This window comes from Oncorhynchus gorbuscha, unplaced genomic scaffold (genome assembly GCF_021184085.1).
Source record: "Oncorhynchus gorbuscha isolate QuinsamMale2020 ecotype Even-year unplaced genomic scaffold, OgorEven_v1.0 Un_scaffold_714, whole genome shotgun sequence".
Lineage (NCBI taxonomy): Eukaryota > Metazoa > Chordata > Actinopteri > Salmoniformes > Salmonidae > Oncorhynchus > Oncorhynchus gorbuscha.
In genome coordinates this window covers 232501-257302 of record NW_025745776.1, presented here as the reverse complement: position 1 = coordinate 257302, position 24802 = coordinate 232501, and the positions used below count along the sequence as shown (strand labels likewise).

Sequence of the window (24802 nt, the reverse complement as noted above, 5' to 3'; positions counted from 1 at the left end):
AGGAAACGAGCCACAGAACGGAGAGGAAACGAGCCACAGAACTGAGAGGAAACTAGCCACAGAACTGAGAGGAAACGAACCACAGAACTGAGAGGAAACTAGCCACAGAACTGAGAGGAAACTAGCCACAGAACTGAGAGGAAACGAGCCACAGAACGGAGAGGAAACTAGCCACAGAACTGAGAGGAAACGAGCCACAGAACGGAAAGGAAACGAGCCACAGAACTGAGAGGAAACTAGCCACAGAACTGAGAGGAAACTAGCCACAGAACGGAGAGGAAACGAGCCACAGAACTGAGAGGAAACGAGCCACAGAACTGAGAGGAAACGAGCCACAGAACTGAGAGGAAACTAGCCACAGAACTGAGAGGAAACGAGCCACAGAACTGAGAGGAAAAGGTACTTTAGAATTCTCCTCATTTTCCTCTGCCACTTTGTCTGACTGACTGAAAGTCATTTAAATGTAAAATACGTTCTGCCATGTTTTGTTAGATGGATTATTTAGCTGGAAAAGCTGATGTGTTGATATCTAGACCTAGTTATTTCTTTGTGTGCATGTGTATAATCGACCGACCTAAGTTGTTGTTTCTGCAAGGAGTTTTTAGCTGACAAACTGGTGTTATTGCTGATACTGAAGAGAACAAGGCATTGCTTTACAAAGAAGTGTCATTTTTAAAAATTTTATTGGAAAGCTTTCCACATAAAACGTGGATATGGTAAACAGTAGGCACTGTCAATGAGCCGGCAAACAGACTGCTGTTACAGGCAGATACAGTCAAAGTAGTGGCTTCAGTTAAAATGGCAAAAACAAACAACATTACAACAAACTTCAAAAAAATAAGATAAAACAACATTTGAATGGATTTGTATACGAGGTTACAGGCTAAAGCTTCAGTATCATACACACTGTATGAATGCATTCATTGATTAGCTTCTGTTCTTCATAATGCTGTCAGCTAAATAACTGCAGATTTAAAGGTGTCTTCACAGGGCTGTAATAACACCATCGTAAGACTGTTATAATGCTAGTATTAAGCCTCATACCACACCTGTAATAAACAATGCAAAGCCAGTATCGCCATGGTATCCAGGACGGATAGCGATGTTACTTTAGAACAATTGGAATGGTCTCAGACTCCGCCCACCCAACTCCGCCCACCCACCAGATAAACACTCATATACCCATATCTCAGTGGCATGACTATGGGGTTGAGGGGGCAGGTAGCCTAGTGGTTAGAGCGTTGGGTCAGTAACCAGCAGGTAGCCTAGTGGTTAGAGCGTTGGGTCTGTAACCAGCAGGTAGCCTAGTGGTTAGAATGTTGGGTCAGTAACCAGCAGGTAGCCTAGTGGTTAGAGCGTTGGGTCAGTAACCAGCAGGTAGCCTAGTGGTTAGAGCGTTGGGTCAGTAACCAGCAGGTAGCCTAGTGGTTAGAGCGTTGGGTCTGTAACCAGCAGGTAGCCTAGTGGTTAGAGCGTTGGGTCAGTAACCAGCAGGTAGCCTAGTGGTTAGAGCGTTGGGTCTGTAACCAGCAGGTAGCCTAGTGGTTAGAGCGTTGGGTCAGTAACCAGCAGGTAGCCTAGTGGTTAGAGCGTTGGGTCAGTAACCAGCAGGTAGCCTAGTGGTTAGAGCGTTGGGTCAGTAACCAGCAGGTAGCCTAGTGGTTAGAGCGTTGGGTCAGTAACCAGCAGGTAGCCTAGTGGTGAGAGCGTTGGGTCAGTAACCAGCAGGTAGCCTAGTGGTGAGAGTGTTGGGTCAGTAACCAGCAGGTAGTCCAGTGGTTAGAGCGTTGGGTCAGTAACCTAAAGGTTGCTGGATCGAATCCCCAAGCCGACAAGGGTTGTTCTGCCCCTGAGCAAAGCAGTTAACATACTGATCCCCGGGAGGCCGTCATTGTAAATAAGAATGTGTTCTTTAACTGACTTGCCAAGTTAAATAAAGGTTTAACTTGTAACCTCCTCCTGGAGATCTACAGGGTGTGCTGGCTCCATCCCTGTTGAATCAGCTGGTCAATCTGTTTAGGGTAGGGTTGGAGCAAAAACCTGTTCACTAAGTAGCTGTCCAGGAGGGTTGGCCACCCCAGAGCAATACATACAGATTTAGCCCTGGGCCATCCCCAGACAATTAAGAATGTCAACCAAATTCCAATTCCACATTCTCCTCACCGAAAAGCATTGAAGATAATTGGACATTTTTTGTTTTGTGTACCTTCTGAACTGAGCCCACCCCTGGCCCTTGGAAATGCCTGTGCAGTAGTACACGCCTTCTGTGAGCGTACGGTTAGCGCTACCATTGTCCCTGCGGTGCGGGGCTGACGTCAGCAGCAGCTGAATGAGTGGAGGGACTTCTTGAAGAACTTCCTGAACTCCGTGTTGAAGACCGTGTAGATAATGGGGTTGAGGGCGCTGTTGACGTAGCCCAGCCAGGTGACGGTGCTTATCAGGGCCTGCGGGATGTAGCAGGTAGCACACAGGGCCCGGGTGGTGTGGACGACGAAGAACGGCGTCCAGCAGAACAGGAAGCAACCTGAGGGGAGGAAGAGGAGAGGAGAGGTTAGGGGACTGTTCTGAATAATGGATCCATTAATTGATTCACGGATGATTGATTGATTAGATGAGGTGACTTGACCTCCTTACTGTGTAAGAGCTTTCAGAGTCTGGAAAATATCCCATCAATTATAAATCAATCAACTTATATCTACCTACTGTAGGTCTTTATCCACCTACTGTAGGTCTTTATCTACCTACTGTAGGTCTTTATCCACTTACTGTAGGTCTTTATCTACCTACTGTAGGTCTTTATTCCTCTACTGTAGGTCTTTATCTACCTACTGTAGGTCTTTATCTACCTACTGTAGGTCTTTATCTACCTACTGTATGTCTTTATCTACCTACTGTAGGTCTTTATCTACCTACTGTATGTCTTTATCTACCTACTGTATGTCTTTATCTACCTACTGTAGGTCTTTATCTACCTACTGTAGGTCTTTATCTACCTACTGTAGGTCTTTATCTACCTACTGTAGGTCTTTATCTACCTACTGTAGGTCTTTATTCCTCTACTGTAGGTCTTTATCTACCTACTGTAGGTCTTTATCTACCTACTGTAGGTCTTTATCTACCTACTGTAGGTCTTTATCTACCTACTGTAGGTCTTTATCTAGATGATAGTTCCGGTTCCGGTTGGAGCGAGTGGTCGCATCTGCACGTCGCTCCAACGGGTAGTATAACTTTTTCATTATATTTCATTATATCACAACGGTTTGATTTGTCTTATCTTAGCAATTTCTTCTCAGCTAGCTACATAGCCGTCTTTGTATCAAAGATAATTGCGTAATTATCGTATTTCGCCGTCCTAACGTAGTCTTCACTAGCCAGCTAGCTAACGTCCACTGATTAGCTGCACTGAGAAACTTTTACACTCAACTGAACGACTTGATTAGTTTAGTGTTAGCTACCTACATAGCTGTCTTTGCTGTCTTCGTATCATCGTATCATCGTATCCAAGATAATTGTGTTGTTTAGGTTTAGAGTGTGTAGTCTTAGAGTGATTATCTTAATTTACCGAGGTTAGCTAGCCAGCTATTTGTCGTCCTTAACGTAGGTGACTCTGCTAGCTAGCCAACAGCTAGCCAACGCTAGCCAACGTCTTCTGTATAGAACTCAACTACCCGGTCGCATTCACAGGTTGTATCACATTTTCACTTCATTTCATTACAGTACAACGGTTTGATTTGTTTGATCGTAGCTAGCTACTTAGCTAGCTACATAGCCGTCTTTGTATCAAAGATAATTGTGTAGTCTAGAGCGATTTTCTAGGTTCGCTAGCCATCTATTGTCGTTCTTTTAACGCAACGTAACGTAAACAACACTGCTAGCTAGCCTGCTAGCCCCCGAATAGCAACACTGCAGAAACTATTACACTCAACGGAATGACTTGATTAGTGTAGTGTCAACAACGCACCCACTGCCAGCTGGCCTACTTCAGCAGTACTGTATCATTTTAATCATTTTAGTCAATAAGATTCTTGCTACGTAGCTTAACTTTCTGAACATTCGAGACGTGTAGTCCACTTGTCATTCCAATCTCCTTTGCATTAGCGTAGCCTCTTCTGTAGCCTGTCAACTATGTGTCTGTTTATCCCTGTTCTCTCCCTCTCTGCACAGACCATACAAACGCTCCTCACCGCGTGGCCGCGTCCACCCTACTCTGGTGGTCCCAGCGCGCACGACCCACGTGGAGTTCCAGGTCTCCGGTAGCCTCTGGAACTGCCAATCTGCGGTCAACAAGGCAGAGTTCATCTCAGCCTATGCCTCCCTCCAGTCCCTCGACTTCTTGGCACTGACGGAAACATGGATCACCACAGACAACACTGCTACTCCTACTGCTCTCTCTTCGTCCGCCCACGTGTTCTCGCACACCCCGAGAGCATCTGGTCAGCGGGGTGGTGGCACCGGGATCCTCATCTCTCCCAAGTGGTCATTCTCTCTTTCTCCCCTTACCCATCTGTCTATCGCCTCCTTTGAATTCCATGCTGTCACAGTTACTAGCCCTTTCAAGCTTAACATCCTTATCATTTATCGCCCTCCAGGTTCCCTCGGAGAGTTCATCAATGAGCTTGATGCCTTGATAAGCTCCTTTCCTGAGGACGGCTCACCTCTCACAGTTCTGGGCGACTTTAACCTCCCCACGTCTACCTTTGACTCTTTCCTCTCTGCCTCCTTCTTTCCACTCCTCTCCTCTTTTGACCTCACCCTCTCACCTTCCCCCCTACTCACAAGGCAGGCAATACGCTCGACCTCATCTTTACTAGATGCTGTTCTTCCACTAACCTCACTGCAACTCCCTCCAAGTCTCCGACCACTGCCTTGTATCCTTTTCCCTCTCGCTCTCATCCAACACCTCCCACACTGCCCCTACTCGGATGGTATCGCGCCGTCCCAACCTTCGCTCTCTCTCCCCCGCTACTCTCTCCTCTTCCATCCTATCATCTCTTCCCTCCGCTCAAACCTTCTCCCACCTATCTCCTGATTCTGCCTCCTCAACCCTCCTCTCCTCCCTCTCTGCATCCCTTGACTCTCTATGTCCCCTATCCTCCAGGCCGGCTCGGTCCTCCCCTCCCGCTCCGTGGCTCGATGACTCATTGCGAGCTCACAGAACAGGGCTCCGGGCAGCCGAGCGGAAATGGAGGAAAACTCGCCTCCCTGCGGACCTGGCATCCTTTCACTCCCTCCTCTCTACATTTTCCTCCTCTGTCTCTGCTGCTAAAGCCACTTTCTACCACGCTAAATTCCAAGCATCTGCCTCTAACCCTAGGAAGCTCTTTGCCACCTTCTCCTCCCTCCTGAATCCTCCGCCCCCTCCCCCCTCCTCCTCTCTGCAGATGACTTCGTCAACCATTTTGAAAAGAAGGTCGACGACATCCGATCCTCGTTTGCTAAGTCAAACGACACCGCTGGTTCTGCTCACACTGCCCTACCCTGTGCTCTGACCTCTTTCTCCCCTCTCTCTCCAGATGAAATCTCGCGTCTTGTGACGGCCGGCCGCCCAACAACCTGCCCGCTTGACCCTATCCCCTCCTCTCTTCTCCAGACCATTTCCGGAGACCTTCTCCCTTACCTCACCTCGCTCATCAACTCATCCCTGACCGTTGGCTACGTCCCTTCCGTCTTCAAGAGAGCGAGAGTTGCACCCCTTCTGAAAAAACCTACACTCGATCCCTCCGATGTCAACAATTACAGACCAGTATCCCTTCTTTCTTTTCTCTCCAAAACTCTTGAACGTGCCGTCCTTGGCCAGCTCTCCCGCTATCTCTCTCTGAATGACCTTCTTGATCCAAATCAGTCAGGTTTCAAGACTAGTCATTCAACTGAGACTGCTCTCCTCTGTATCACGGAGGCGCTCCGCACTGCTAAAGCTAACTCTCTCTCCTCTGCTCTCATCCTTCTAGATCTATCGGCTGCCTTCGATACTGTGAACCATCAGATCCTCCTCTCCACCCTCTCCGAGTTGGGCATCTCCGGCGCGGCCCACGCTTGGATTGCGTCCTACCTGACAGGTCGCTCCTACCAGGTGGCGTGGCGAGAATCTGTCTCCTCACCACGCGCTCTCACCACTGGTGTCCCCCAGGGCTCTGTTCTTGGCCCTCTCCTATTCTCGCTATACACCAAGTCACTTGGCTCTGTCATAACCTCACATGGTCTCTCTTATCATTGCTATGCAGACGACACACAATTAATCTTCTCCTTTCCCCCTTCTGATGACCAGGTGGCGAATCGCATCTCTGCATGTCTGGCAGACATATCAGTGTGGATGACGGATCACCACCTCAAGCTGAACCTCGGCAAGACGGAGCTGCTCTTCCTCCCGGGGAAGGACTGCCCGTTCCATGATCTCGCCATCACGGTCGACAACTCCATTGTGTCCTCCTCCCAGAGCGCCAAGAACCTTGGCGTGATCCTGGACAACACCCTGTCGTTCTCAACTAACATCAAGGCGGTGGCCCGTTCCTGTAGGTTCATGCTCTACAACATCCGCAGAGTACGACCCTGCCTCACACAGGAAGCGGCGCAGGTCCTAATCCAGGCACTTGTCATCTCCCGTCTGGATTACTGCAACTCGCTGTTGGCTGGGCTCCCTGCCTGTGCCATTAAACCCCTTCAACTCATCCAGAACGCCGCAGCCCGTCTGGTGTTCAACCTTCCCAAGTTCTCTCACGTCACCCCGCTCCTCCGTTCTCTCCACTGGCTTCCAGTTGAAGCTCGCATCCGCTACAAGACCATGGTGCTTGCCTACGGAGCTGTGAGGGGAACGGCACCTCAGTACCTCCAGGCTCTGATCAGGCCCTACACCCAAACAAGGGCACTGCGTTCATCCACCTCTGGCCTGCTCGCCTCCCTACCACTGAGGAAGTACAGCTCCCGCTCAGCCCAGTCAAAACTGTTCGCTGCCCTGGCCCCCCAATGGTGGAACAAACTCCCTCACGACGCCAGGACAGCGGAGTCAATCACCACCTTCCGGAGACACCTGAAACCCCACCTCTTTAAGGAATACCTAGGATAGGTTAAGTAATCCCTCTCACCCCACCCCCCTAAGTTTTAGATGCACTATTGTTAAGTGACTGTCCCACTGGATGTCATAAGGTGAATGCACCAATTTGTAAGTCGCTCTGGATAAGAGCGTCTGCTAAATGACTTAAATGTAATGTAAATGTACATATCTACCTACTGTAGGTCTTTATCTACATATCTACCTACTGTAGGTCTTTATCTACATATCTACCTACTGTAGGTCTTTATCTACGTACTGTAGGTCTTTATCTATATACTGTAGGTCTTTATCTACATATCTACCTACTGTAGGTCTTTATCTACATATCTACCTACTGTAGGTCTTTATCTACATATCTACCTACTGTAGGTCTTTATCTACCTACTGTAGGTCTTTATCTACATACTGTAGGTCTTTATCTACGTACGGTAGGTCTTTATAACCGTTGTTACCAAGACCAAGCAGAAGCTGAATCAAAGTGGTGTAAAATCTCCCTACAACCACCAGACTTTACTGTTCCACTGCCAACCCCATCTGATCAGCACAGCCAATCTACCATGTCAGTCTTAGTGATATTTCATGGAGACACAAAGAACATTAATCAGCAGTTTAACCGTCACACATTTTTTTACAATTATTTTTTATTCTTCTTTTGCCCCTGAAGCAGAAAACACTCCATTTTATAAAGTGGCGTGCTGACGTTTTACCAAAACCGATGCACACTAATGAGAGAGAGAGAGAGAGAGAGAGAGAGAGAGAGAGAGAGAGAGAGAGAGAGAGAGAGAGAGAGAGAGAGAGAGAGAGAGAGAGAGAGAGAGAGAGAGAGAGAGAGAGAGAGAGAGAGAGAGAGAGAGAGAACTCATTCTGTGTAAAACATTTGTTAATATCCCTTTCCAACCGTGAGAGGGTAAGTAAGTGTATAGCCGGTTGATTAGCAACCCAAGCTATTTCTTCACACGCAATCAATTCACAACGACACCTCGGCGGCTGGGTAACACTCATTTACACTGCCTAGACCCCGTCAACATTAATACGGGGGAATCCCAAATAGCACCCTATTCCTGGTCAAAAGTAGTGCACTATGTAGGGAATAGGGTGCCATTTGGGACGAAAAAGTGTTTACAATATGGAGATAAGAGTGAGATAAATTAACAGCATGGCTGATGTCCTTGTAGATTAGAAACCTGCCTGCCTCTCTGGTGAGGTGAATAATGCAGGAATGTTGATGGGATTGCTATAAATACTCAGTCAAGCGCTTGGAGGTCGGGCTGAAGTAGCGATACAGATTAGGGTTGCGCCCTAAACTGGACCCTATTCCCTATGTAGTGCACTACCTTTGACTAGAGCCGTCATAAACCTCTGGACAAAAGTAGTGCACTAAATAGGGAATAGGTTGCCATTTGGGAGTACCATGTCCTGAACAGGGAAGCTCTTCCTCCACCTGGAACTGATACTGCAACCTAATAAGCTTAGTTTCCCTCTACAGCTGTGAATCAGAGCTTCCCTGGACACTTGATCAAGACCTACCAACCACCTACAGCTGTGAATCAGAGCTTCCCTGGACACTTGATCAAGACCTACCAACCACCTACAGCTGTGAATCAGAGCTTCCCTGGACAGACACTTAATCAAGGGGCAACTGACAGTAGATAGAAGCCATTTGTCTGGAGTGTCTCCATGCGTCTCCATGCGTTGTATGATTCATTGGTTAGGTGTTTAGGTGTTCATTGGACTGGGTTGAATTTATACCTCAACTCTCTGGGAGATGGAGAGACTTTACTCTTAAGAGACAGTCTGTCTTCATCTGGAGAGACTTTACTCTTAAGAGACAGTCTGTCTTCATCTGGAGAGACTTTACTCTTAAGAGACAGTCTGTCTTCATCTGGAGAGACTTTACTCTTAAGAGACAGTCTGTCTTCATCTGGAGAGACTTTACTCTTAAGGGACAGTCTCTCTTCATCTCCATGGATAAACGGGGGTGATCATTTTAATATTGATGTGGACCCCCTCCCCCCCACAAGCCAAACACTTTGATGTCAGGCACCCCCAAGATATGTCTGGCACCCCCTACAGAGTATGAGCACCCCCTAGAACATCCCAAAATGTCAGTTGGATTAACCTTCATAAATGTTTCCAATTTCCACTGGGTCATTTGAACCCTGCTTGCCAGTCCCTAACTAATCCGGAGCACCCCTGGAAGGAATTACAATAGGATTGTGTGCTTGAGCTTCCTTATTCCTTATTGAGCTTCCTTATTGAGCTTCCCCATAAAGCAATCAAACAATTACAGTCAACATATGCTTTTTACAAATTGGAAACAGAAAATTGTCTGTCCTTTAACCCTTCGACAGAATAAGTGTTGTTGCCAAAGAGGAAAAATAGAGGATGTCTGTCTGTCTGTCTGTCTGTCTGTCTGTCTGTCTGTCTGTCTGTCTGTCTGTCTGTCTGTCTGTCTGTCTGTCTGTCTGTCTGTCTGTCTGTCTGTCTGTCTGCCTGCCTGCCTGCCTGCCTGCCTGCCTGCCTGCCTGCCTGCCTGCCTGTCTGTCTGTCTGTCTGTCTGTCTGTCTGTCTGTCTGTCTGTCTGTCTGTCTGTCTGTCTGTCTGTCTGTCTGTCTGTCTGTCTGTATTAGCTAAATGCTTCTCCTTCCTTTCCCCTCTTCTGTTCCCAACGTTCCGTGTAGAATCACTATCCTCAGTGACATCTTAATATCTACCCTCAATGTAAAGACCAAGACCAACGCCGGCCGTGCACAGCCTCGTCTCTGACCACAGAACAGACACATTGCTCTGTTCGCTTCCCAACTGTTTGACACCCAGCCGGTGATCTACTGAGTGGAGACGGCCGACGTTGTTATTGATCTGTGTTGTCTTCAACAGGAACCACCCTCACTGACTGCCTGGTGTTATGAGGGACAGCCTGTCGTGTCCCCAGCAGAGGGCCCTGCATGGTAAACTGTGTCTCCTGCTAATACTAATTGATGTGACGCTCTGAGTGTTACCTGATACCAACTGCCTCCTGTCCTGGGACACGATCAAACTTAAGGATCAACTTCAATTCAAAGTCAGCAGAAATCTGATCTGTTGAACAGCAGAGACTCTTTTTTTTCTCTTACTTTAAACTCTGTTTATTAGAAACGCAGATGGGATTTTCACACTGCTGAACCAAACCAAGCTTGTACAGAGCTGACCTGATTACGCAAATCACAATTATAGTTTCTGGAACTTTTGCTGACAATATCCACATTATGTTTTGGATTGGGCATGGTACTGTGAAATGACTATCTTTGTAATGAGTCACCACCCACATGGTCTCCCACATAGATTACCAAAGACAGAGAGGAACATCCGTCAGTCTGGCTGGAGACTAATGAAGACATTTAACTCTCCTCAACACTTCCATCTGTTTCTGCTCATTAGTTCAAGCCGTGAACGAATCAGTAGGCATCTCTGTACTTAAACCTGTGGTCATGTGTGTCGTGGGGTTATAAGACGATCCAAAGTGGAACATCATGTCTGGAGTGAAGGCATTAAGCTAAACTTAGTCAGGTAGAGAACGGTGGCCTAAAGTCACACTTCTAATAGGTCTACAGACCTTCTGTCAGACCTAGCGTCTGATGACTACAGACCTTCTGTCAGACCTAGCATCTGATGACTACTGACCTTCTGTCTAACAGACCTTCTGTCAGACCTAGCATCTGATATCTACAGACCTTCTGTCAGACCTAGCGTCTGATGACTACAGACCTTCTGTCAGACCTAGCATCTGATGACTACAGACCTTCTATCAGACCTAGCATCTGATGACTACAGACCTTCTGTCAGACCTAGCATCTGATGACTACAGACCTTCTGTCAGACCTAGCATCTGATGACTACAGACCTTCTGTCAGACCTAGCATCTGATGTCTACAGACCTTCTGTCAGACCTAGCATCTGATGACTACAGACCTTCTGTCAGACCTAGCATCTGATGACTACAGACCTTCTGTTAGACCTAGCATCTGATGAATAAAGACCTTCTGTCAGACCTAGCATCTGATGACCACAGACCTGTCTACAGACCTTCTGCTAGACCTAGCATCTGATGACCACAGACCTGTCTACAGACCTTCTGCTAGACCTAGCATCTGATGAATAAAGACCTTCTGTCAGACATAGCATCTGATGACCACAGACCTGTCTACAGACCTTCTGCTAGACCTAGCATCTGATGACCACAGACCTGTCTACAGACCTTCTGCTAGACCTAGCATCTGATGACCACAGACCTGTCTACAGACCTTCTGCTAGACCTAGCATCTGATGACCACAGACCTGTCTACAGACCTTCTGCTAGACCTAGCATCTGATGAATAAAGACCTTCTGTCAGACCTAGCATCTGATGAATAAAGACCTTCTGTCAGACCTAGCATCTGATGACCACAGATCTGTCTACAGACCTTCTGCTAGACCTAGCATCTGATGACCACAGACCTGTCTACAGACCTTCTGCTAGACCTAGCATCTGATGACTACAGACCTTCTGTCAGACCTAGCATCTGATGACTACAGACCTTCTGTCAGACCTAGCATCTGATGACCACAGACCTGTCTACAGACCTTCTGCTAGACCTAGCATCTGATGAATAAAGACCTTCTGTCAGACCTAGCATCTGATGACTACAGACCTTCTGTCAGACCTAGCATCTGATGACCACAGACCTGTCTACAGACCTTCTGCTAGACCTAGCATCTGATGAATAAAGACCTTCTGTCAGACCTAGCATCTGATGTCTACAGACCTTCTGTCAGACCTAGTGTCTGATGGCTACAGACCTTCTGTCAGACCTAGCATCTGATGACTACAGACCTTCTGTCAGACCTAGTGTCTGATGGCTACAGACCTTCTGTCAGACCTAGCATCTGATGTCTACAGACCTTCTGTCAGACCTAGTGTCTGATGACTACAGACCTGTCAGACCTAGCATCTGATGTCTACAGATCTTCTGTCAGACCTAGTGTCTGATGACTACAGACCTTCTGCTAGACCTAGCATCTGATGACTACAGACCTTCTGTCAGACCTAGCATCTGATGACCACAGACCTTCTGTCTAACAGACCTTCTGTCAGACCTAGTGTCTGATGACTACAGACCTTCTGCTAGACCTAGCATCTGATGACAACAGACCTTCTGTCAGACCTAGCATCTGATGTCTACAGACCTTCTGTCAGACCAAGCATCTGATGACTACAGACCTTCTGCTAGACCTAGCATCTGATGACCACAGACCTTCTGTCAGACCTAGCATCTGATGACTACAGACCTTCTGTCAGACCTAGCATCTGATGACCACAGACCTTCTGTCTAACAGACCTTCTGTCAGACCTAGTGTCTGATGACTACAGACCTTCTGCTAGACCTAGCATCTGATAACTACAGACCTTCTGTCAGACCTAGCATCTGATGACTACAGACCTTCTGTCAGACCTAGCATCTGATGACCACAGACCTTCTGTCTAACAGACCTTCTGTCAGACCTAGTGTCTGATGACTACAGACCTTCTGTCAGACCTACAGACCTTCTGTCAGACCTAGCATCTGATGACTACAGACCTGTCAAACAGACCTTCTGTCAGACCTAGCATCTGATGACTACAGACCTTCTGTCAGACCTAGCATCTGATGACTACAGACCTTCTGTCAGACCTACCGTCTGATGACTACAGACCTTCTGTCAGACCTAGCATCTGATGACTACAGACCTGTCTAACAGACATTCTGTCAGACCGAGCATCTGATGACTACAGACCTTCTGTTAGACCTAGCATCTGATGACTACATACCTTCTGTCAGACCTAGCATCTGATGACTACAGACCTTCTGTCAGACCTAGCATCTGATGACCACAGACCTGTCTACAGACCTTCTGCTAGACCTAGCATCTGATGACCACAGACCTGTCTACAGACCTTCTGCTAGACCTAGCATCTGATGACCACAGACCTGTCTACAGACCTTCTGCTAGACCTAGCATCTGATGACCACAGACCTTCTGTCAGACCTAGCATCTGATGACTACAGACCTTCTGTCAGACCTAGCATCTGATGAATAAAGACCTTCTGTCAGACCTAGCATCTGATGACCACAGACCTGTCTACAGACCTTCTGCCAGACCTAGCATCTGATGACCACAGACCTGTCTACAGACCTTCTGCTAGACCTAGCATCTGATGACCACAGACCTGTCTACAGACCTTCTGCTAGACCTAGCATCTGATGACCACAGACCTGTCTACAGACCTTCTGCTAGACCTAGCATCTGATGAATAAAGACCTTCTGTCAGACCTAGCATCTGATGAATAAAGACCTTCTGTCAGACCTAGCATCTGATGACCACAGATCTGTCTACAGACCTTCTGCTAGACCTAGCATCTGATGACCACAGACCTGTCTACAGACCTTCTGTCAGACCTAGCATCTGATGACTACAGACCTTCTGTCAGACCTAGCATCTGATGTCTACAGACCTTCTGTCAGACCTAGCATCTGATGACTACAGACCTTCTGTCAGACCTAGCATCTGATGACCACAGACCTGTCTACAGACCTTCTGCTAGACCTAGCATCTGATGAATAAAGACCTTCTGTCAGACCTAGCATCTGATGACTACAGACCTTCTGTCAGACCTAGCATCTGATGACTACAGACCTTCTGTCAGACCTAGCATCTGATGACTACAGACCTTCTGTCAGACCTAGCATCGGATGTCTACAGACCTTCTGTCAGACCTAGTGTCTGATGACTACAGACCGTCTGTCAGACCTAGCATCTGATGTCTACAGATCTTCTGTCAGACCTAGTGTCTGATGACTACAGACCTTCTGCTAGACCTAGCATCTGATGACTACAGACCTTCTGTCAGACCTAGCATCTGATGTCTACAGACCTTCTGTCAGACCTAGTGTCTGATGACTACAGACCTTCTGTCAGACCTAGCATCTGATGACCACAGACCTTCTGTCTAACAGACCTTCTGTCAGACCTAGTGTCTGATGACTACAGACCTTGTGTCAGACCTAGCATCTGATGACCACAGACCTTCTGTCTGACAGACCTTCTGTCAGACTTAGTGTCTGATGACTACAGACCTTCTGTCAGACCTAGCATCTGATTACTACAGACCTTCTGTCAGACCTAGCATCTGATGACTAGAGACCTTCTGTCAGACCTAGCATCTGATGACTACAGACCTTCTGTCAGACCTAGCATCTGATGACCACAGACCTTCTGTCAGACCTAGCATCTGATGACCACAGACCTTCTGTCTAACAGCTCTTCTGTCAGACCTAGCATCTGATGACTACAGACTTTCTGTCAGACCTAGCATCTGATGACCACAGACCTTCTGTCTAACAGACCTTCTGTCAGACCTAGTGTCTGATGACTACAGACCTTCTGTCAGACCTAGCATCTGATGACCACAGACCTTCTGTCTAACAGACCTTCTGTCAGACCTAGTGTCTGATGACTACAGACCTTCAGTCAGACCTAGCATCTGATGACCACAGACCTTCTGTCTAACAGCCCTTCTGTCAGACCTAGCATCTGATGACTACAGACCTTCTGTCAGACCTAGCATCTGATGTCTAACAGACCTTCTGTCAGACCTAGCATCTGATGTCTACATACCTTCTGTCAGACCTAGCATCTGATGACTACAGACCTTCTGTCAGACCAAGCATCTGATGTCTACAGACCTTCTGTCAGACCTAGCATCTGATGACTACAGACCTGTCTACAGACCTTCTGTCAGAACTAGCATCTGATGACTACAGACCTTCTGTTAGACCTAGCATCTGATGACTACAGACTTTCTGTCTAACAGACCTTCTGTCAGAACTAGCATCTGATGACTACAGACCTTCTGTCAGACCTAGCATCTGATGACTACAGACCTTCTGTCAGACCTAGTCTCTGATGACTACAGACCTTCTGTCTAACAGACCTTCTGTCAGAACTAGCATCTGATGACTACAGACCTTCTGTTAGACCTAGCATCTGATGACTACAGACCTGTCTACAGACCTTCTGTCAGACCTAGCATCTGATGACTACAGACCTTCTGTCAGACCTAGCGTCTGATGACTACAGATCTTCTGTCAGACCTAGTCTCTGATGACTACAGACCTTCTGTCTAACAGACCTTCTGTCAAACCTAGCATCTGATGACTACAGACCTTCTGTCAGACGTAGCATCTGATGTCTAACAGACCTTCTATTAGACCTAGCATCTGATGACTACAGACCTTCTGTCTAACAGACCTTCTGTCAGACCTAGCATCTGATGACTACAGACCTGTCAAACAGACCTTCTGTCAGACCTAGCATCTGATGACTACAGACCTTCTGTTAGACCTAGCATCTGATGACTACAGACCTGCTAGACCTAGCATCTGATGAATAAAGACCTTCTGTCAGACCTAGCATCTGATGACTACAGACCTTCTGTCAGACCTAGCATCTGATGACTACAGACCTTCTGTCTAACAGCCCTTCTGTAACACTGTAGCTTTTTCCTAACAAGCTGTGTATCTGCTGTCAACACTGTAGCTTTTTCCTAACAAGCTGTGTATCTGCTGTCAACAATGCAGACTTCTCCTACCAAGCTGTGTATCTGCTGTCAACACTGTAGCTTTTTCCTTGCAAGCTGTGCATCTGCTGTCCACAATGCAGAATTCTCCTACCAAGCTGTGTATCTGCTGTCAACACTGCAGCATTCTGTATTTTCCTAACAAGCTGTGTATCTGCTGTCAACACTGTAGCATTCTGTATTTTCCTAACAAGCTGTGTATCTGCTGTCAACAATGCAGCATTCTGTATTTTCCTAACACGCTGTGTATCTGCTGTCAACACTGTAGCATTCTATATTTTCCTAACAAGCTGTGTACCTGCTGTCAACACTGTAGCATTCTGTATTTTCCTAACAAGCTGTGTATCTGCTGACAAGCTGTGTATCTGCTGTCAACACTGTAGCATTCTTTATTTTCCTAACAAGCTGTGTATCTGCTGTCAACACTGTAGCATTCATTGTACATTAGAAAGGTTGTTTCTCCCATGAATCATTTAAAAATAAAAGTAGCACATGACAGTGGGCACACCACACTTACAGTTCTACCTAAAAAAGGATATTTGGTTGTCCTTTTCCAAGCAGAACCCTTTGAGTTCCATGTAGAACCCTTTTTTCACAGAGGGTTCTACCCGGAACCCAAAAAGGTTCTTCGAAAGAGTTATCCTATTAGGACAGCCAAATAACCTCTTTTTGAAAGCCTTTTTAAAAGTGTGAAGCAGTTCATTGTGACAGATCAGGAAGCCATGAGAGCACTGCAGGACACAGCACCTTTTTTATAGAAGGGTTTTGTTTTTCTCTCACCGATGAAGATGAAGGATGTGTCACCAGCATCCACCACTCAAACATAGTGCATGTTTCATAAAAAATGCACCTCATCAGCCTGACACTGAGAAAATGACTCAACCACCTCAAATTATTCATGAATGATGACGCTGTGACCAAAAGTGAATATGTTCAGAAATGAGAGATAGAGAATTCCCCCGAGGTATATCACTGCATCATTTCCATTTAGCGGCCCCTTAATCAATGTCCAGGTCAGTGTGACTCCAGAGAAACACAATACTCTCCCAGTGGACCAAACTGGATGACATCCTTTCAACCAGCTCGGCCTGCTGGGTATTTTATCCTTTTCATCACTTCATCTCATGATTTAACGTTTCTATCCATTTCCAGGTTCTGGTTTGATGAACATTATCATCCATTAAGCAGGTCAGTGAATCAGAAGCTGGAAACACAATACTTTCATCCTTTTATAAATGTAGCCTGTCATTATAACTGGAGAACCGGTTCCCAGTACTATCTGATAGTGACTGTCTAGTCTAGCTTTTAGGGCTCCCAACGTGTGTGTTTTAATTATATATTTCATTTTTTATTTTATTTTAAGCCTTTGGAGAAAGCAATGTGTGCTTTGAGGCCGGCCATAAGGGGTTTATACAGTATGAACCCAAAACATGCATTTGACCCAAGTCTGATCACGACCAGTCAGAACCTACCCTATGAGCCCTCAGTAGAACCTACCCTATGAGCCCTCAGTAGAACCTACCCTATGAGCCCTCAGTAGAACCTACCCTATGAGCCCTCAGTAGAACCTACCCTATGAGCCCTCAGTAGAACCTACCCTATGAGCCCTCAGTAGAACCTACCCTATGAGCCCTCAGTAGAACCTACCCTATGAGCCCTCAGTAGAACCTACCCTATGAGCCCTCAGTAGAACCTACCCTATGAGCCCTCAGTAGAACCTACCCTATGAGCCCTCAGTAGAACCTACCCTATGAGCCCTCAGTAGAACCTACACTATGAGCCCTCAGTAGAACCTACCCTATGAGCCCTCAGTAGAACCTACCCTATGAGCCCTCAGTAGAACCTACCCTATGAGCCCTCAGTAGAACCTACCCTATGAGCCCTCAGTAGAACCTACCCTATGAGCCCTCAGTAGAACCTACCCTATGAGCCCTCAGTAGAACCTACCCTATGAGCCTTCAGTAGAACCTACCCTATGAGCCCTCAGTAGAACCTACCCTATGAGCCCTCAGTAGAACCTACCCTATGAGCCCTCAGTAGAACAGTAGAAAGGGGAGGAAACAGAGATGGCGACTTCAGTCAGTCACAAACACTTGTAACTTGATTCTGGACTCATAGGACTCTGACTCGGAAGTTTGAAGGAAACCTTTGTACAATTTTTGACAGGTTTGAGGGGAACGTATTCGTTTTTGACAAGTCATGGGAGCCTTTTGTGAGTTTTTTGACAACTTTTTGACAAGTCTGTATCTTTAATCTGTGGCACTTACCCACCACAACAGGAAGAACCCTCATGGCCTTCCTCTCCCTGCCGTTGATCTTGGCTCGCTTCCTCTTCTGCGGCGGCTTCTGCTGGTAGGAGATAGACGGTACGGAGCTGATCCTCTCCCTGTACGCCGAGGGGAACGGGGGGCAGTCCGGCTGCAGATAGTCATCGGTATCCTCCAGCCCCAGCCGGGCCTGAGCCAGGTCCCTCTCGATGATCCTGGGCAGGGGCATGGGCAGCGGCCCGGGGATGGTCCCCGAGGTCGGCATGGCGGCGGCGGCGGCTGCATGCTGAAGCTTCCTGCACGTCTGGATGCTGTTCCTCAGCTTGGCCTTGCGCGCCTCCTCCCACCTCTTCAGGCCCCGGAACATGCCGAAGTAGAGGAGGAGCATGATGGGACAGGGGATGAAGAAGGAGCAGACAGAGGAGTAAACCACGTAGTTGTCATCTTCCAGTTTACACTCGGTGGGGTCCCGGTGTGGGATGTTGTTGATACCCAACATGACTGGGGAAGCCACGGCCAGGGCTATGAGCCAGGTGCCTGACAGCAGGATGATCTGACGCTGGTCAACGTGCTTCCTGTTGTAGTTCAGAGGGATTGACACAGCAATGAACCTGAGGGAAGGGGGGGGGGAGAATTACTTTTACATGGAATGAACTACAGGACAAAATACAAACCCTCCAATAATATAATATAATAATAATAATATATGCCATTTAGCAGACGCTTTTATCCAAAGCGACTTACAGTCATGTGTGCATACATTCTACGTATGGGTGGTCCCGGGAATCGAACCCACTACCCTGGCGTTACAAGCGCCATGCTCTACCAACTGAGCTACAGAAGGACCACTAAAAAAGGCCTGTTGTGTTGATGGTTTCCTAAATGAAATGATGAAATATACAGACCACAAACTCTATTATTAAACTCTTTAACATCATCCTCAGCTCTGGTATCTCCCCCAATATTTGGAACCAAGGAATGATCACCCCAATCCACCAAAAAGTGGAGACAAATTTGACCAGAATAACTACCGTGGGATATGCGTCAACAGCAACCTTGGGAAAATCCTGTGCATTATCATTAACACCAGATGTGTACATTTCCTCAGCAAAAAGAATGTACTGAGCAAACGTCAAATGGGCTTTAACATTTTTTTTTTACCGTACAACAGACCACGTATTCACCCTGCAAACCCTAATTGACAAACAAACATGTAAAGTTTTCTCGTACTTTGTTTATTTCAAAAAAGCTTGACTCAATTTGGCATGAGGGTTGTACAAATGAATGGAAAGTGGTGTTGGGGGAGACACATCCGACATTATAAAATCCATGTATTTGTGTACACAAACAAAGTGCATAGTTAAAATGGGCAAAAAACGACCATTTCTTTCCACAGGGCCGGGGGGTGAGACAGGGATGCAGCTTAAGCCCCACCCTCTTCAACATATATATCAACAAATTGGCGAGGGCAACAGTCCGCAGCACCCGGCCTCAACCTACTAGAATCTGAAGTCAAATGTCTACTGTTTCCTGATGATCCTGGTGCTTCTGTCCTCAACCAAGGAGGGCCTACAACAGCACCTAGATCTGTCCCCAACCAAGGAGGGCCTACAACAGCACCTAGATCTGTCCCCAACCAAGGAGGGCCTACAACAGCACCTAGATCTGTCCCCAACCAAGGAGGGCCTACAACAGCACCTAGATCTGTCCCCAACCAAGGATGGCCTACAACAGCACCTAGATCTGTCCACAACCAAGGAGGGCCTACAACAGCACCTAGATCTGTCCCCAACCAAGGAGGGCCTACAACAGCACCTAGATCTTCTACACAGATTCTGTTAGACCTGGGCCCTGACAGTACATCTCAGTAAGACCAAAATAACGGTGTTCCAAAAAAGGTCCAGTCGCCAGGACCACAAATACAAATTCCATCTAGACATCATTGCCCTAGAGCACACAAAAAACTATACATACCTTGGCCTAAACATCAGCGCCACAGGTAACTTCCACAAAGCTGTGAACGATCTGAGAGACAAGGCAAGAAGGGCCTTCTATGCCATCAAAAGGAACATAAAATGTAACATACCAATTAGGATCTGGCTAAAAATACTTGAATCAGTTATAGAACCCATTTCCCTTTATGGTTGTGAGGTCTGGGGTCCGCTCACCAACCAATAATTCACAAAATGGGACAAACACCGAATTGAGACTCAGCATGCAGAATTCTGCAAAAATATCCTCAGTGTACAACGTAGAACACCAAATAATGCATGCAGAGCAGAACTAAGTCGATACCCGCTAATTATCAAAATCCAGAAAAGAGACGTTAAATTCTACAACCACCTAAAAGGAAGCGATTCCCAAACCTTCCATAACAAAGCCATCACCTACAGAGAGATGAACCTGGAGAAGAGTCCCCTAAGCAAGCTGGTTCGGGGCTCTGTTCACAAACACAAACACACCCCACAGAGCCCCAGGACAGAAACACAATTAGACCCAAACCAAGTCATGAGAAAACAAAAAGATAATTACTTAACACATTGGAAAGAAATTACCAAAAAAACAGAGCAAACTAGAATGCTCTTATGGCCCTAAACAGAGAGTACACAGTGGCAGAGTAACGAGTACACAGTGGCAGAGTAATGAGTACGCTGAGAGTCGGGAAGCAAGTTCAGGGAGGGAGTGTTTCAATACATAAATGCGACTAAATACACAACAAGACACACAAACGACACATAGACATGACACTGGAACAGAAACAATAACGCCTGGGGAAGGAACCAAAGGGAGAGACATATATAGGGAAGGAACCAAAGGGAGAGACAGACAAACAACACATAGACATGACACTGGAACAGAAACAATAACGCCTGGGGAAGGAACCAAAGGGAGAGACATATATAGGGAAGGAACCAAAGGGAGAGACATATATAGGGAAGGAGCCAAAGGGAGGGACATATATAGGGAAGGAACCAAAGGGAGAGACATATATAGGGAAGGAACCAAAGGGAGAGACATATATAGGGAAGGAACCAAAGGGAGAGACATATATAGGGAAGGAACCAAAGGGAGAGACATATATAGGGAAGGAACCAAAGGGAGAGACATATATAGGGAAGGAACCAAAGGGAGAGACATATATAGGGAAGGAACCAAAGGGAGAGACATATATAGGGAAGGAGCCAAAGGGAGGGACATATATAGGGAAGGAACCAAAGGGAGAGACATATATAGGGAAGGAACCAAAGGGAGAGACATATATAGGGAAGGACACTGGAACAGAAACAATAACGCCTGGGGAAGGAACCAAAGGGAGAGACATATATAGGGAAGGAACCAAAGGGAGAGACATATATAGGGAAGGAACCAAAGGGAGAGACATATATAGGGAAGGAACCAAAGGGAGAGACATATATAGGGAAGGAACCAAAGGGAGAGACATATATAGGGAAGGAACCAAAGGGAGAGACATATATAGGGAAGGAACCAAAGGGAGAGACATATATAGGGAAGGAACCAAAGGGAGAGACATATATAGGGAAGGAACCAAAGGGAGAGACATATATAGGGAAGGAACCAAAGGGAGAGACATATATAGGGAAGGAACCAAAGGGAGAGACATATATAGGGAAGGAACCAAAGGGAGAGACATATATAGGGAAGGAACCAAAGGGAGAGACATATATAGGGAAGGAACCAAAGGGAGAGACATATATAGGGAAGGAACCAAAGGGAGAGACATATATAGGGAAGGAACCAAAGGGAGAGACATATATAGGGAAGGAACCAAAGGGAGAGACATATATAGGGAAGGAACCAAAGGGAGAGACATATATAGGGAAGGAACCAAAGGGAGAGACATATATAGGGAAGGAACCAAAGGGAGAGACATATATAGGGAAGGAACCAAAGGGAGTGACATATATAGGGAAGGAACCAAAGGGAGAGACAGATATAGGGAAGGAACCAAAGGGAGTGACATATATAGGGAAGGACACTGGAACAGAAACAATAACGCCTGGGGAAGGAACCAAAGGGAGTGACATATATAGGGAAGGAGCCAAAGGGAGAGACATATATAGGGAAGGAACCAAAGGGAGAGACATATATAGGGAAGGAACCAAAGGGAGAGACATATATAGGGAAGGAACCAAAGGGAGAGACATATATAGGGAAGGAACCAAAGGGAGAGACATATATAGGGAAGGAACCAAAGGGAGAGACATATATAGGGAAGGAACCAAAGGGAGAGACATATATAGGGAAGGAACCAAAGGGAGAGACATATATAGGGAAGGAACCAAAGGGAGAGACATATATAGGGAAGGAACCAAAGGGAGAGACATATATAGGGAAGGAACCAAAGGGAGAGACATATATAGGGAAGGAACCAAAGGGAGAGACATATATAGGGAAGGAACCAAAGGGAGAGACATATATAGGGAAGGAACCAAAGGGAGAGACATATATAGGGAAGGAACCAAAGGGAGAGACATATATAGGGAAGGAACCAAAGGGAGAGACATATATAGGGAAGGAACCAAAGGGAGTGACATATATAGGGAAGGAACCAAAGGGAGAGACAGATATAGGGAAGGAACCAAAGGGAGTGACATATATAGGGAAGGACACTGGAACAGAAACAATAACGCCTGGGGAAGGAACCAAAGGGAGTGACATATATAGGGAAGGAGCCAAAGGGAGAGACATATATAGGGAAGGAACCAAAGGGAGAGACATATATAGGGAAGGAACCAAAGGGAGAGACATATATAGGGAAGGAACCAAAGGGAGAGACATATATAGGGAAGGAACCAAAGGGAGAGACATATATAGGGAAGGAACCAAAGGGAGAGACATATATAGGGAAGGAACCAAAGGGAGAGACATATATAGGGAAGGAACCAAAGGGAGAGACATATATAGGGAAGGAGCCAAAGGGAGTGACATATATAGGGAAGGAACCAAAGGGAGAGACATATATAGGGAAGGAACCAAAGGGAGAGACATATATAGGGAAGGAGCCAAAGGGAGTGACATATATAGGGAAGGAACCAAAGGGAGAGACATATATAGGGAAGGAACCAAAGGGAGTGACATATATAGGGAAGGAACCAAAGGGAGGGACATATATAGGGAAGGAACCAAAGGGAGTGACATATATAGGGAAGGAACCAAAGGGAGTGACATATATAGGGAAGGAACCAAAGGGAGTGACATATATAGGGAAGGAACCAAAGGGAGAGACATATATAGGGAAGGAACCAAAGGGAGTGACATATATAGGGAAGGAACCAAAGGGAGAGACATATATAGGGAAGGAACCAAAGAGAGTGACATATATAGGGAAGGAACCAAAGGGAGAGACATATATAGGGAAGGAACCAAAGGGAGAGACATATATAGGGAAGGAACCAAAGGGAGAGACATATATAGGGAAGGAACCAAAGGGAGAGACATATATAGGGAAGGAACCAAAGGGAGAGACATATATAGGGAAGGAACCAAAGGGAGTGACATATATAGGGAAGGAACCAAAGGGAGTGACATATATAGGGAAGGAACCAAAGGGAGTGACATATATAGGGAAGGAACTAATATATATAGGGAAGGAACCAAAGGAAGTGACATATATAGGGAAGGAACCAATATATATAGGGAAGGTACCAAAGGGAGTGACATATATAGGGAAGGAACCAAAGGGAGTGACATATATAGGGAAGGAACCAAAGAGAGTGACATATATAGGGAAGGAACCAAAGGGAGTGACATATATAGGGAAGGAACCAAAGGGAGTGACATATATAGGGAAGGAACGAAAGGGAGTGACATATATAGGGAAGGAACCAATGGGAGTGGCATATATAGGGAAGGAACCAAAGGGAGTGTGGTCCTTCTGTAGCTCAGTTGGTAGAGCATGGCGCTTGTAATGCCAGGGTAGTGGGTTCGATCCCCGGGACCACCCATACGTAGAATGTATGCACACATGACTGTAAGTTGCTTTGGATAAAAGCGTCTGCTAAATGGCATATATTATTATTATTATATATATAGGGAAGGAACCAATATATATAGGGAAGGTACCAAAGGGACAGACATATATAGGGAAGGAACTAATATATATAGGGAAGGAACCAAAGGAAGTGACATATATAGGGAAGGAACCAATATATATAGGGAAGGAACCAAAGGAAGTGACATATATAGGGAAGGAACCAATATATATAGGGAAGGTACCAAAGGAAGTGACATATATAGGGAAGGAACCAAAGGGAGTGACATATATAGGGAAGGAACCAAAGGATGTGACATATATAGGGAAGGAACCAATATATATAGGGAAGGTACCAAAGGAAGTGACATATATAGGGAAGGTACCAAAGGGAGTGACATATATAGGGAAGGAACCAATATATATAGGGAAGGAACCAAAGGGAGTGACATATATAGGGAAGGAACCAAAGGGAGTGGCATATATAGGGAAGGAACCAATATATATAGGGAAGGTACCAAAGGGACTGACATATATAGGGAAGGAACCAATATATATAGGGAAGGAACCAAAGGAAGTGACATATATAGGGAAGGAACCAAAGGGAGTGGCATATATAGGGAAGGAACCAATATATATAGGGAAGGAACCAAAGGATGTGACATATATAGGGAAGGAACCAATATATATAGGGAAGGAACCAAAGGGACTGACATATATAGGGAACGAACCAATATATATAGGGAAGGAACCAAAGGGACTGACATATATAGGGAATGAACCAATATATATAGGGAAGGAACCAAAGGAAGTGACATATATAGGGAAGGAACCAAAGGGACTGACATATATAGGGAACG

The 24802-nt window shown here is 46.3% G+C and overlaps 1 protein-coding gene across 2 annotated transcripts in view; it reads right to left on the bottom strand.

The window, feature by feature from the left end:
• Nucleotides 1–1735: 1735 nt before the first annotated feature.
• The window catches only part of LOC124019884 (D(4) dopamine receptor-like), a 34593-nt gene continuing 11526 nt past the window's right edge, over nt 1736–24802 (bottom strand). The window contains exons 3-4 of one of the 2 annotated variants that reach the window (XM_046335328.1): nt 17951–18561; nt 1736–2524 (exon numbers count right to left, since the gene is read on the bottom strand). In XM_046335328.1, the coding sequence (XP_046191284.1) occupies nt 2316–2524; nt 17951–18561 (820 nt within the window). In that variant the 3' untranslated portion in view covers nt 1736–2315. The remainder of the gene's footprint in view (nt 2525–17950; nt 18562–24802) is intronic. The other variant, XM_046335329.1, reaches the window with a different exon arrangement.